Source organism: Somniosus microcephalus, unplaced genomic scaffold (assembly GCF_052327205.1).
Source record: "Somniosus microcephalus isolate GS21.2 unplaced genomic scaffold, FLI_Smic_1.0 unresolved_chr9, whole genome shotgun sequence".
Taxonomy (NCBI): Eukaryota; Metazoa; Chordata; class Chondrichthyes; order Squaliformes; family Somniosidae; genus Somniosus; species Somniosus microcephalus.
The window spans coordinates 21,774,947-21,789,639 of record NW_028225187.1 but is presented as its reverse complement, the minus strand read 5'-3'; the positions used below and the strand labels follow the sequence as shown (position 1 = coordinate 21,789,639).

The window sequence follows — 14,693 nt, the reverse complement described above, 5'->3', positions numbered from 1 at the left end:
TCTCGTTGCACTTCCACTTCTCCCAATCTATTGCCATTCAGATAATAATCTGCCTTCCTGTTTTTGCCACCAAATGGATAACCTCACATTTATCCACGTTATATTGCATCTGCCATGCTTCTGCCCAATCACCCAACCTGTCCAAATCATCCTGGAGTTTCTCGGCATCCTCCTCACAGCACACACGCCCACCCAGCTTTGTGTCATCTGCAAATTTGGAGATATTACATCTAGTTCCCTTGTCTAGATCTTTAATATATATTGTGAATAGCTGGGGTCCAAGGACCGATCCCTGCGGTACCCCACTAGTCACTGCCTGCCACTCGGAAAAAGACCCGTTTATTCCAACTCTTTGCTTTCTGTCTGCCAACCAGTTCTCTATCCAAGTCAATACCTTGCCCCCAATCCCATGTGCCTTAACTTTACACGCTAATCTCTTATGCGGGACCTTATCGAAAGCCTTCTGAAAGTCCAAATACACCACATCCACTGGTTCTCCCTTATCTATTCTACCAGTTACATCCTCAAAAAAATTCCAGTAGATTAGTCAAGCACGATTTACCTTTTGTAAATCCATGTTGACTTTGTCCGATCCGGTCACTGTTTTCCAAGTGCTCTGCTATTACATCTTTTATAATGGACTCTAGCATTTTCCCCACTACCGATGTCAGGCTTACCGGTCCATAATTCCCCGTTTTCTCTCTACCACCTTTTTTGAATAGTGGGGTAACATTAGCTACCCTCCAATCCATGGGTACTGTTCCAGAGTCTATTGAGTTCTGGAAGATGACCAGCAATGCATCTACTATTTCTAGGGCCACTTCCTTAAGTACACTAGGATGTAGATTATCAGGCCCTGGGGATTTATCGGCCTTCAATCCCATCAATTTCCCTAACACCATTTCCCTACAAATACTGATTTCTTTCAGTTCCTCCTGGTGTACTGTGTGCAGTTTTGATCTCCTTACCCAAGGAAGGATATACTTGTCATCACGTAAAACTTGTCATCCAAAAGTCGACTGCCCGTGTCCAAACTCACACCGAGTTCCATTCACCCATCATCCCTGTGCTCGCTGACCTACACTGGCTCCCGGTTAAGCAACAACTTCAAAATTCTCGTCCTTGTTTTCAAATCCCTCCATGTTCTCGCCCCCTCCCTATCTCTGTAATCTCCTCCAGCCCCACAACCCCGAGATATCTACGCTCCTCCAATTCTGCCCTCTTGAGCAACCCTGATTATAAATCACTCAACCTTTGGTGGCCGTGCCTTCAGCTGCCTGGGCCCTATGCTCTGGAATTCCCTCCCTAAGGATTCGAGTACAGGAGCGAGGATGTCTTGCTGCAGTTGTACAGGGCCTTGAGGAGACCGCACCTTGAGTATTGTGTGCAGTTTTGGCCACCTTATCTGAGGAAGGATGTTCTCCTTATCTGAGGAAGGATGTTCTTGCCATGGAGGGAGTGCAGCGAAGATTCACCAGACAGATGCCTGGGATGGCAGGAATGACGTATGAGGAGAGATTGGGTCGATTAGGCTTATACTCGCTGGAGTTTAGAAGAATGAGAGGGGATCTCATTGAAACTTATAAAATTCTGACAGGACTAGACAGACTAGATGCAGGAAGGATGTTCCCGATGGCGGGGGAGTCCAGAACCAGGGGTCACAGTCTAAGGATAAGGGGTAAGCCATTTAGGACAGAGATGAGGAGGAATTTCTTCACCCAGAGAGTGGTGAACCTGTGGAATTCTCTACCACAGAAGACAGTAGAGGCCAATTCATTAAATATATTCAAGAAGGAGTTAGATATATTTCTTAAGGCTAAAGGGATCAAGGGGTATGGGGAGAAGGCAGGGGCAGGGTACTGAATTTGGATGATCAGCCATGATCTCATTGAATGGCGGAGCAGGCTCGAGGGGCCGAATGGCCTACTCCTGCTCCTATCTTCTATGTTTCAATGTAACAGAAAGGGCAGAGAGAGAGAAACTATTTCCGCTGGTTGGGGAGTCTAGGACTAGGGGGCAGAGTCTAAAAACTAGAGCCAGACCTTTCAGGAGTGAAGTTAGGAAACACTTCTACACACAAAGGGTGGTAGAAGTTTGGAACTCTCCTCGGCAAACGGCAATTGGTGCTCAAATGTTCATTTTAAATCTGAGATTTATCCCAAACTAAGGGATAAGGGGCAAAGGCGGGTCTATGGAGTTAGGTCGCAGATCGCCATGGTCTGATTGAACGAAGAAACAGGCTCGAGGGGCTGAATGGGCCTCCTCCTGTTCCTGTGTAACAGGCTCGAGGGGGCTGAATGGGCCTCCTCCTGTTCCTGTGTAACAGGCTCGAGGGGCTGAATGGCCTCCTCCTGTTCCTGTGTAACAGACTCGAGGGGCTGAATGGGCCTCCTCCTGTTCCTGTGTAACAGGCTCAAGGGGCTGAATGGGCCTCCTCCTGTTCCTGTGTAACAGGCTCGAGGGGCTGAATGGGCCTCCTCCTGTTCCTGTGTAACAGGCTCGAGGGGGCTGAATGGGCCTCCTCCTGTTCCTGTGTAACAGGCTCGAGGGGCTGAATGGGCCTCCTCCTGTTCCTGTGTAACAGGCTCGAGGGGCTGAATGGCCTCCTCCTGTTCCTGTGTAACAGACTCGAGGGGCTGAATGGGCCTCCTCCTGTTCCTGTGTAACAGGCTCAAGGGGCTGAATGGGCCTCCTCCTGTTCCTGTGTAACAGGCTCGAGGGGCTGAATGGGCCTCCTCCTGTTCCTGTGTAACAGGCTCGAGGGGGCTGAATGGGCCTCCTCCTGTTCCTGTGTAACAGGCTCGAGGGGGCTGAATGGGCCTCCTCCTGTTCCTGTGTAACAGGCTCGAGGGGGCTGAATGGGCCTAATCCTGTTCCTGTGTAACAGGCTCGAGGGACTGAATGGGCCTCCTCCTGTTGCTATGTAACAGGCTCGAGGGACTGAATGGGCCTCCTCCTGTTCCTGTGTAACAGGCTCGAGGGGCTGAATGGGCCTCCTCCTGTTCCTGTGTAACAGGCTCGAGGGGCTGAATGCGCCTCCTCCTGTTCCTGTGTAACAGGCTCGAGGGTGCTGAATGGGCCTCCTCCTGTTCCTGTGTAACAGGCTCGAGGGGCTGAATGGGCCTCCTCCTGTTGCTATGTAACAGGCTCGAGGGGCTGAATGGGCCTCCTCCTGTTGCTATGTAACAGGCTCGAGGGGCTGAGTGGGCCTCCTCCTGTTGCTATGCGCCCACGCGGCACTCCATTTTTCCTCAGCGCAGGCATCAGACTAGCTCCGTTCTGCTCCCGCAAATGGGACGGGTGACCGCCGATACCCTCAACCCCCCCCCCATGCGCCCTTTCCGCGTTGGGTTATCATTGCCTTGAAGTGGGGTCAGGGGTCACCCGCCAACCTTACCTTGCTCGACGTCAAGCTGGTCGTCGTCGCCGAGGTCACGCTCCAGGTCAAAGTTCAGCTCCATGGGGTAGAAGAAGTTGCGCTCGGGGTCGATGCCTTCCTCCGCCTGGGCAAAGGTCACAAAGGGCAAAGGTCACAAAGACAGAGGGCCACATGGCAAGAGGGCGGGGGGGGGGGGAATGTTCTTCTACTTCTGCCGGTGGCCCCGGTGATACAACGGTTGTTGACCTAATCATAGCCATCAAGCCAGGGTCAGCCGTGACTCAGCTCCCAGTCAGAAGGTTTGAGCCCCATAATCCAGGCCCACACTCCCCGGTGCCAGTACTGAGGGAGCGCTGCACTGTCGGAGGTAGATGTATATACTCTAGGACTCGAGCCCCATAATCCAGGCCCACACTCCCCGGTGCCAGCACTGAGGGAGTGCTGCACTGTCGGAGGTAGATGTATATACTCTAGGACTCGAGCCCCATAATCCAGGCTCACACTCCCAGGTGCCAGTACTGAGGGAGCGCTGCACTGTCGGAGGTAGATGTATATACTCTAGGACTCGAGCCCCATAATCCAGGCCCACACTCCCCGGTGCCAGTACTGAGGGAGCGCTGCACTGTCGGAGGTAGATGTATATACTCTAGGACTCGAGCCCCATAATCCAGGCCCACACTCCCCGGTGCCAGTATTGAGGGAGCGCTGCACTGTCGGAGGTAGATGTATATACTCAAGGACTCGAGCCCCATAATCCAGGCCCACACTCCCCGGTGCCAGTACTGAGGGAGCGCTGCACTGTCGGAGGTAGATGTATATACTCTAGGACTCGAGCCCCATAATCCAGGCCCACATTCCCCCGGTGCCAGTACTGAGGGAGTGCTGCACTGTCGGAGGTAGATGTATATACTCTAGGACTCGAGAACCATAATCCAGGCCCACACTCCCCGGTGCCAGTATTGAGGGAGCGCTGCACTGTCGGAGGTAGATGTATATACTCAAGGACTCGAGCCCCATAATCCAGGCCCACACTCCCCGGTGCCAGTACTGAGGGAGCGCTGCACTGTCGGAGGTAGATGTATATACTCTAGGACTCGAGCCCCATAATCCAGGCCCACATTCCCCCGGTGCCAGTACTGAGGGAGTGCTGCACTGTCGGAGGTAGATGTATATACTCTAGGACTCGAGAACCATAATCCAGGCCCACACTCCCCGGTGCCAGTATTGAGGGAGCGCTGCACTGTCGGAGGTAGATGTATATACTCAAGGACTCGAGCCCCATAATCCAGGCCCACACTCCCCGGTGCCAGTACTGAGGGAGCGCTGCACTGTCGGAGGTAGATGTATATACTCTAGGACTCGAGCCACATAATCCAGGCCCACACTCCCTGGTGCCAGTACTGAGGGAGCGCTGCACTGTCGGAGGTAGATGTATATACTCTAGGACTCGAGCTCCATAATCCAGGCCCACACGCCCCGGTGCCAGTACTGAGGGAGCGCTGCACTGTCGGAGGTAGATATATATACTCTAGGACTCGAGCCCCATAATCCAGCCCACACTCCCCGGTGCCAGTACTGAGGGAGCGCCACGCTGTCGGAGGTAGATGTATATACTCTAGGACTCGAGCCCCATAATCCAGGCCCACACTCCCCGGTGCCAGTACTGAGGGAGCGCTGCACTGTCGGAGGTAGATGTATATACTCTAGGACTCGAGCCCCATAATCCTGGCCCACACTCCCCGGTGCCAGTACTGAGGGAGCGCTGCACTGTCGGAGGTAGATGTATATACTCTAGGACTGGAGCCCCATAATCCAGGCCCACACTCCCCGGTGCCAGTACTGAGGGAGCGCTGCACTGTCGGAGGTGGATGTATATACTCTAGGACTCGAGCCCCATAATCCAGGCCCACACTCCCCGGTGCCAGTACTGAGGGAGCGCTGCACTGTCGGAGGTCGATGTATATACTCTAGGACTGGAGCCCCATAATCCAGGCCCACACTCCCCGGTGCCAGTACTGAGGGAGCGCTGCACTGTCGGAGGTAGATGTATATACTCTAGGACTGGAGCCCCATAATCCAGGCCCACACTCCCCGGTGCCAGTACTGAGGGAGCGCTGCACTGTCGGAGGTGGATGTATAAACTCCAGGGCTCGAGCCCCATAATCCAGGCCCACACTCCCCGGTGCCAGTGCTGAGGGAGTGCTGCACTGTCGGAGGTGCAGTCTTTCGGGATGAGACGTTAAACCGAGGCCCCGTCTGCTCCCTCAGGTGAACGTTAAAGATCCCACGGCCACTATTGGAAGAAGAGCAGGGGGGAGTTCTCCCCGGTGTCCTGGGGCCAATATTTATCCCTCAATCAACATCACTAAAACAGATGATCCGGTCATTATCACACTGCTGTTTGTGGGATCTTGCTGTGCGCAAATTAGCAGCCACGTTTCCTGCATTACAACAGTGACTACACTTCGAAAAGTACTTCATTGGCTGTAAACAATTTTGGGACGTCCTGAGATCATTCAAAGCACATCATTAATGGGAGGTTTTCTTTCCCGACAACACCTCCATAGCATTTCAACCATTGCTATCTTTTAGCTTGGATCTCGCACACAGCGACAGTTCTCCTGGTTGCAGAGTGTCCTGTCCAATTCTGGGCACCGCACTTTAGGAAGGATGTCAAGGCCTTGGAGAGAGTGTTAAGGGGAGATTGACAAGAACAGTTCCAGGGATGAGGGACTTCAGTGATGTGGAGAGACTGGAGAAGCTGGGGTTGTTCTCCTTAGAGCAGAGAAGGTTAAGGGGAGATTGACCAGAATGGTACCAGGGATGAGGGACTTCAGTGACGTGGAGAGACTGGAGAAGCTGGGATTGTTCTCCTTAGAGCAGAGAAGGTTAAGGGGAGATTGACCATAATGGGACCAGAGGATGAGGGACTTCTGTGATGTGGAGAGACTGGAGAAGCTGGGGTTGTTCTCCTTAGAGCAGAGAAGGTTAAGGGGAGATTGACCAGAATGGTACCTGGGATGAGGGACTTCAGTGATGTGGAGAGACTGGAGAAGCTGGGATTGTTCTCCTTACAGCAGAGAAGGTTAAGGGGAGATTGACCAGAATGGTACCAGGGATGAGGGACTTCAGTGATGTGGAGAGACTGGAGAAGCTGGGATTGTTCTCCTTACAGCAGAGAAGGTTAAGGGGAGATTGACCAGAATGGGACCAGGGATGAGGGACTTCAGTGATGTGGAGAGACTGGAGAAGCTGGGGTTGTTCTCCTTAGAGCAGAGAAGGTTAAGGGGAGATTTGATAGAGGTGTTCAAAATCATGAAGGGTTTTGATGGAGTAAATAAGGAGAAACTGTTTCCAGTGACAGGAGGGTCGGTAACCAGAGGACACAGATTGAAGATAATCGGCTAAAGAACCAGAGGGGAGATGAGGGAAACATTTCTTTACGCAGTGAGTTGTTGTGATCTGGAATGCGCTGCCTGAAAGGGCGGTGGAAGCAGATTCAATAGTAACTTTCAAAAGGGGAATTGGAGAAATATGTGCAGGGCTATGGGGCTAGAGCAGGGTTGGGGTATGGGAGTGCCTCGAGAGCTGACACAGGCACAGCTGGCCCAATGGCCTCCTTCTGTGCGGTAGGAGTCCATGAGAGCGTGCATACCCGCAACACCTGACCCCTCTTCCTTATTCTGTGTATCTCCCAATCTCTCTGCCTTCCCTAGTTCCTCCAGCCCTGTTTCGCCGGGGGTCCAGTATTGCAGGCGCCCACGCCTCAGCTCAGACGGATGGCGAGCTATTCGCCTGCGGTGGCATCGCCCTCACCCGACGTAGCCTCTCTGGGGGGGCCCCCTCCCTCCAGTCGGAGCAACCCCTGGTCAGAGATTCAGGAGCCCAGGGCTGTCCCCGGTCCACTCACCTTGGCCTCCGGCGGCAGGGGGTCGCTGCGGAGGACGTAGTACTGCAAGCAGGTCCTCTTCAGCCAGAGCGGGAAGGGGCCCTCGACAAACACGGGGCGCTGCGGATTGTGCTGGGCCAGGAGAGCGCGCTGGTCCGGGCTCTGGATACCTGCGGGGGTGGGCGGGGAAACAGAGGTTATTAGCAATTCGGAAGGTAAAGGGCATGATAGCAAAATACTGCAGATGCTGGAAATCCGAAATAACAACAGAAAATGCTGGAAAAACTCAGCAGGCCAGGCAACATCCGTGGAGAGAAATTAGAGTCGACGTTTCGGGTCGAACCCTTTTTCAAACTGGAAAGGAATTGAAATAGATCGAAGGCAGGGCTGGGAGAGAACAAAAGAAGTAAAAGAGTCATTAAGAGGTATTCAAAACCAGACGAGATGGTAATAGGACAGTGGAGACAAAAGACGGCTGAGATTAGGTGTGAAGTGTACTGGCAGGATGAGAGACAGCTGCCATGTGGGAGAGAGAAAAAAAAGGAAAGGGGGGGGGGGGGGGAGGGAAGGGAAGATCCAAAATAAAGGGGTGGAAAAAAAAAAGTCATGATGTAATAGGGGCCGAGGTTATGATCTGAAATTGTTGAACTCGATATTGAGTCCTGAATGCTGTAAAGTGCTTAATTGGAAGATGAGGTGCTGTTCCTCGAGTTTACGTTGAGCTTCCGTGGAACAATGCAAGAGGCCGAGTACAGTGAGGTCCGAGTGGGAATGGGGCGGTGAATTAAAATGACAGGCGACCGGAAGCTCGGGGTCACCCCTTACGGACTGAACGGAGGTGTTCCGCAAAGCGGTCGCCCAATCTGCGTTTGGTCTCCCCAATGTAGAGGAGACCGCATCGTGAGCAGCATAAAGGGCATGTTGGCCTTTATTGCAAGGGGGTTGGAGTACAGGAACAAGGATGTCTTGCTGCAGTTGTACAGGGCCTTGGTGAGACCACACCTTGAGTATTGTGTGCAGTTTTGGTCGCCTTATCTGAGGAAGGATGTTCTTGCCATGGAGAGAGTTCAGCGAAGATTCACCAGACTGATACCTGGGATGGCAGGAATGACGTATGAGGGGAGATTGGGACGATTGGGCTTATACTCGCTGGAGTTTAGAAGAATGAGAGGGGATCTCATTGAAACTTATAAAATTCTGGCAGGACTGGACAGACTAGATGCAGGGAGGATGTTCCCGATGGCGGGGGAGTCCAGAACCAGGGGAGACAATCTAAGGATAAGGGGTAAGCCATTTAGGACTGAGATGAGGAGGAATTTCTTTACCCAGAGAGTGGTGAACCTGTGGAATTCTCTACCACAGAAGGCAGTAGAGGCCAATTCATTAAATATATTCAAGAAGGAGTTGGATATATTTCTTAAGGCTAAAGGGATCAAGGGATTTGGGGAGAAAGCCAGGACCGGGTACTGAATTTGGATGATCAGCCATGATCGCATTGAATGGCGGAGCAGGCTCGAGGGGCCGAATGGCCTACTCCTGTTCCTATCTTCTATGTTATCTAAGGAAGGAGATACTTGCCTTGGAGACGGTGTAACGAAGGTTCACTAGATTGGTTCCTGGGATGAGAGGGTTGTCCTATGATAGGAACAGCCCCTTTAAAAACAATTTTGTTTCAAGTGTTTAATTAAGTGCCTTTTTAATTAATTTTAAAATGTGATTTTTTTTAAAATTTATTTTAAAAGTGTAGAGGTATTTTTTTGGGGTGTTCCCATTCATGCCAATGGGGGTTTCTGTACACAGGGAACCCCGCTAAGAATGAATGGGGCTTCTCTTCCGTCATTGGGCAGAGTCAACACGGATTTATGAAAGGGAAATCCTGTTTGACAAATCTGTTAAGAGTTTTTTGAGGTTGTAACTAGCAGAATAGACAAGGGGGAACCAGTGGGTGTCATAGAGTTTTACAGCACGGAGAGAGGCCCTTCGGCCCATCGTGTCCGCGCCGGCCATCAAGCCCTGTCTATTCTGATCCCATTTTCCAGCACTTGGTCCGTAGCCTTGTATGCTACGGCGTTTCAAGTGCTCATCTTAGAAACATAGAAGATAGGAGCAGGAGTCGGCCATTCGGCCCCTCGAGCCTGCTCCGCCATTCAATGCGATCATGGCTGATCATCCAAACTCGGTACCCTGTCCCTGCCTTCTCCCCATATCCCTTGATCCCTTTAGCCTTAAGAAATATATCTAAGTCCTTCTTGAATATATTTAATGAATTGGCCTCAACTGCCTTCTGTGGTAGAGAATTCCACAGGTTCACCACTCTCTGGGTGAAGAAATTCCTCCTCATCTCAGTCCTAAATGGCTTACCCCTTATCCTTAGACTGTGACCCCTGGTTCTGGACTCCCCCGCCATCGGGAACATCCTTCCTGCATCTAGTCTGTCTAGTCCTGTTAGAATTTTATAAGTTTCAATGAGATCCCCTCTCATTCTTCTAAACTCCAGCGAGTATAAGCCCAATCGACCCAATCTCTCCTCATACGTCATTCCTGCCATCCCAGGTATCAGTCTGGTGAAAGATTGAGTAGATTGGGCCGATACTCTCTGGAGTTTAGAAGAATGAGAGGTGGTCTCATTGAAACGTACAAGATTCTGAGGGGGATTGACAGGGTAGATGCTGAGAGGCTGTTTCCCCCCCTGGCTGGAGAGTCTAGAACCAGGGGTCACAGTCTCAGGATAAGGGGTCGGCCATTGAGGACTGAGATGAGGAGGAATTTCTTCACTCAGAGGGCGGTGAATCTTTGGAATTCTCAGGCCCAAAAGTCAGATGACTCAAAACTTGGAAGTACAGTGAACAGTGAAGAGGAGAGTGATAGACTTGAAGAGGACACAGAAAGGCTGGTGGCAGATGAAATTTAACGCAGAAAAGTGATGGATTTTGGTAGGAAGAATGAGGCAATATAAACTAAAGGGTACAATCCTAAAGGGGGTGCATGAACAGAGAGACCTGGGGGTATATGTGCACAAATCGTTGAAGGTGGCAGGGCAGGTTGAGAAAGCGGTTAAAAAAGCATACGGGATCCTGGGCTTCATGAATAGAGGCATTGAGTACAAAAGCAAGGAAGTTATGATGAACCTTTATAAAACACTGGTTCGGCCTCAACTGGAGTATTGTGTCCAATTCTGGGCACCGCACTTTAGGAAGGATGTGAAGGCCTTAGAGAGGGTGCAGAGGAGATTGACCAGAATGGTTCCAGGGATGAGGGACTTCAGTGATGTGGAGAGACTGGAGTTGTTCTATTGGAAAATGGGATTAGACTGGACAGGGATTGATGGACGGCGCAGACACGATGGGCCGATGGGCCTCTTTCTGTGCTGTATAACTCTTTGGGCTAGAAATTAGGTATAGCCCCGCCAGCTCGCTTGCGCCCAGAATTTACCGCTGGGCGCGGAGCCACTCGCGCCCATCGGATATTCAGTTTCAGCGCCCCAAGTCGAGGACGGCCGCTGTTCAAGGGTGTGGCCGCCCCCGCTTGGGGCGCTGAAACTGAATATCGGCGCGCTAGTGGCCGCAGCGCCACCTGCAGCGGAGCGGCAGGCTGCGGTACTGCAGGCCTTCCTCCCTCTCTTAAGGGGGAGGTGCCTGCAACAGCCGGAGCCCCGATCGCGAGTGCCGGCAAAAGAGCCCGGCACAACGGAGAAGTGCCGGGCTCCCGGGGGGTGGAGGAGGCCGGGGAAGGAGGTGCGGGCAGGCGGCCGTCGAAAAAGCGGCCGGCCGCACCTCCGCCTTAAAGCGCCCCACTAAGGCTGCAGTACGGACCCGGTCTCCGAATGTTATTAGCGGCCGCCACGGAAGAGGCGACCGCTACTGAAGATGGGGGTCGGGCCGGTGTCGGGGCGGAACCGGGGCACTGCGCACACCGATGACGTCATCGGTGGCGGCGCAGCGCTACCGGCAACCGCCGCAATTAGCGCGTCACTGAATTTAGCCCGAAGTTTCCAGACTGGCGCAGAAGCCCTCTTTGGGCGGTAACTGGGCGCAAAGCCCACTGAATTTCTAGGCCTATGACTCTATTGTTCTCCTTGGAGCAGAGAAGGTTAAGGGGAGATTGACCAGAATGGTACCAGGGATGAGGCACTTCAGTGATGTGGAGAGACTGGAGAAGCTGGGATTGTTCTCCTTAGAGCAGAGAAGGTTAAGGGGAGATTGACCAGAATGGAACCAGGGATGAGGGACTTCAGTTACGTGGAGAGACTGGAGAAGCTGGGATTGTTCTCCTTAGAGCAGAGAAGGTTAAGGGGAGATTGACCAGAATGGAACCAGGGATGAGGCACTTCAGTGATGTGGAGAGACTGGAGAAGCTGGGGTTGTTCTCCTTAGAGCAGAGAAGGTTAAGGGGAGATTGACCAGAATGGTACCAGGGATGAGAGACTTCAGTGATGTGGAGAGGCTGGAGAAGCTGGGGTTGTTCTCCTTAGAGCAGAGAAGGTTAAGGGGAGATTGACCAGAATGGGACCAGGGATGAGGGACTTCAGTGATGTGGAGAGACTGGAGAAGCTGGGGTTGTTCTCCTTAGAGCAGAGAAGGTTAAGGGGAGATTGACCAGAATGGTACCAGGGATGAGGGACTTCAGTGATGTGGAGAGACTGGAGAAGCTGGGGTTGTTCTCCTTAGAGCAGAGAAGGTTAAGGGGAGATTGACCAGAATGGTACCAGGGATGAGGGACTTCAGTGATGTGGAGAGACTGGAGAAGCTGGGATTGTTCTCCTTGGAGCAGAGAAGGTTGAGAGGAGATTTGATCGAGGTGTTCAAGATCATGAGGGGTCGGGACAGAGTAGATCGAGAGAAACTGTTCCCATTGGCGGAAGGGTCAAGAACCAGAGGACACAGATTTAAGGTGATTGGCAGAAGAACCAAAGGCGACATGAGGAAAAACATTTTTACGCAGCGAGTGATTAGGATCTGGAATTCACTGCCTGAAAGGGTGGTGGAGGCAGATTCAATCGTGGCTTTCAAAAGGGAGTTGGATCAGTACCTGAAGGAATAAATGTTGCAGGGCTATGGGGAAAGGGCGGGGGAGTGGGACTAGCTGAAGTGCTCTTCCAGAGAGCCGGCACGGGCTCGACGGGCCGAATGGCCTCCTTCTGTGCTGTAACCGTTCTTTGATTCTGTGGAGGCTCAGTCGTTGAGTATATTCAAGGCCGAGATCGATAGATTTTTGGACTCGAGGGGAATCGAGGGATATGGAGATCGGGCGGGAAAGTGGAGTTGAGGTCGAAGATCAGCCACGATCTTCTTGAATGGCGGAGCAGGCTCGAGGGGCCGAATGGACGACTCCTGCTCCTAATTCTTGTATTCTTATAACTCCAGCTGAACCTCACACTCTGACACACTCACTCCGGACTGTCCGTGCATGTGCCAGTGAGCGAGCCCACGTGTGCGAGCGAGCCCGTGTGTGCGTGCCCGCGCGTGCAAAAGTGTGTGTGTGTGTGTGTGTGTGCGTGTGTCTGTGTCTTATACTGAAGAATGACACCCAGTGCTCACCTACAATATGTGGAAAGTTGATCTCACGTCCGTCTGGCCCCAGGCTCGTGTGAGGCATCTGCAATGAGAAGGTTTCATAGCGATTAGAGTGATTCCTGGGATGAGAGGGCTGTCCTATGAGGAGAGATTGTGTAGAATCACAGAATCACACAGAATCACAGAAACCCCACAGTGCAGATAGAGGCCATTTCGGCCCATCGAGCCTGCACCGACACATATCCCACCCGATCCCCGTAACCCCACGTATTTAATCCCCCTAACACTAAGGGTCAATTTTATCATAGCCAATCAACCTAACCCGCACATCTTTGGACTGTGGGAGGAAACCGGAGCACCCGGAGGGAACCCACGCAAACACGGGGAGAATGTGCAAACTCCACACAGACAGTCGCCCGAGGCCGGATTCGAACCCGGGTCCCTGGTGCTGTGAGGCAACAGTGCTAACCACTATGAATGGGCCGATACTCTCTGGAGTTTAGAAGAATGAGAGGTGATCTCATTGAAATGTACCAGATTCTGAGGGGGATTGACAGGGTAGATGCTGAGAGGCTGTTTCCCCCCTGGGCTGGAGAGTCTCGAACCAGGGGTCACAGTCTCAGAATAAGGGGTCGGCCATTGAGGACTGAGATGAGGAGGAATTTCTTCACTCAGAGGGCGGTGAATCTTTGGAATTCTCTGCCCCAGAGGGCTGTGGAGGCTCAGTCGTTGAGTATATTCAAGGCCGAGATCGAGAGATTTTTGGACTCTCGGGGAATCGAGGGATATGGAGATCGGGCAGGAAAGTGGAGATGTGGTAGAAGATCAGCCATGATCTTATTGAATGGCGGAGCAGGCTCAAGGGGCCGAATGGCCGACTCCTGCTCCTAATTCTTATGTTCTTTTCAGGGGGTCACGGGGTCAGACTGCCGTCGAGGGGTCAAACCGCCGTCGAGGGGACACTGGAAACCTGTCGACCCCATTACCGTACGCCGCTCCGAGCCGAATCCCCCGCACCCCACGACGAGCTGGCGGCAGGCCATTCTACCAGGAGCGGCATCGCAACTGAAGCCGGTCCCTCCCCTTCCCTCCCGCCCGGGGCGCTGGTCCGCGGGGCCCCTTCCCTCCGCGAGCGGCTCCCCGTCCGTTCTCACCTGATAGACGGTCACCTGGCTGCTCAGGTCAGCGGCGATGCGCTCCAGGCCGAGGCGGGCCAGCTCCAGGGGATCCAGCTGGAGGGGCTCGGGCACGGGGTACGGGTTGATGTGCATGAAGCGGGGGAACCAGTAGAGGAGGCGCTGGTATTTGCGCATGGGGTGGCTCTTGTGCCCGAAGATCTGGACCAGGAGGACTTTCGTCGCGGTGTTGGGCAAGATCCCTGGGAGAGGGAAGGGAACAAGAACACTGTGTTACACCAGGAGTGGACCCATCCGTCCAATCATCAAGAACGCCTGCTCCCACCCAGTGTTCAAATCCCTCCATGGCCCTCGCCCACTCACTATCTCTGTAACCTCCTCCAGCCCCTACAATTCTCATCCTCCTGTTCAAATCCCTCCATGGCCCCTCGCCCCTCCCTATCTCTGTAACCTCCTCCAGCCCCTACAATTCTCATCCTCCTGTTCAAATCCCTCCATGGCCCTCGCCCCCTCCCTATCTCTGTAACCTCCTCCAGCCTCTACAATTCTCATCCTCCTGTTCAAAACCCTCCATGGCCCCTCGTCGCCTCCCTATCTCTGTAACCTCCTCCAGCCCTACAATTCTCATCCTCCTGTTCAAATCCCTCCATGTCCCTCGCCCCCTCCCTATCTCTGTAAACTCTTCCAGCCCCTACAATTCTCATCCTCCTGTTCAAATCCCTCCATGGCCCTCGCCCCCTCCCTATCTCTGTAACCTCCTCCAGCCCCTACAATTC

The 14,693-nt window shown here is 52.9% G+C and overlaps 1 protein-coding gene across 4 annotated transcripts in view; it reads right to left on the bottom strand.

Moving 5' to 3' along the window:
* Window positions 1-14,693, bottom strand: part of ecsit (ECSIT signaling integrator) — a 36,842-nt gene that overhangs the window by 6,481 nt on the left and 15,668 nt on the right. For all 4 annotated transcript variants that reach the window (XM_085979618.1, XM_085979619.1, XM_085979616.1 and 1 more), the window contains exons 4-7: window positions 13,936-14,159; window positions 12,806-12,863; window positions 7,290-7,438; window positions 3,398-3,503 (exon numbers count right to left, since the gene is read on the bottom strand). In XM_085979618.1, coding sequence (XP_085835744.1) covers window positions 3,398-3,503; window positions 7,290-7,438; window positions 12,806-12,863; window positions 13,936-14,159 — 537 coding nt within the window. The remainder of the gene's footprint in view (window positions 1-3,397; window positions 3,504-7,289; window positions 7,439-12,805; window positions 12,864-13,935; window positions 14,160-14,693) is intronic.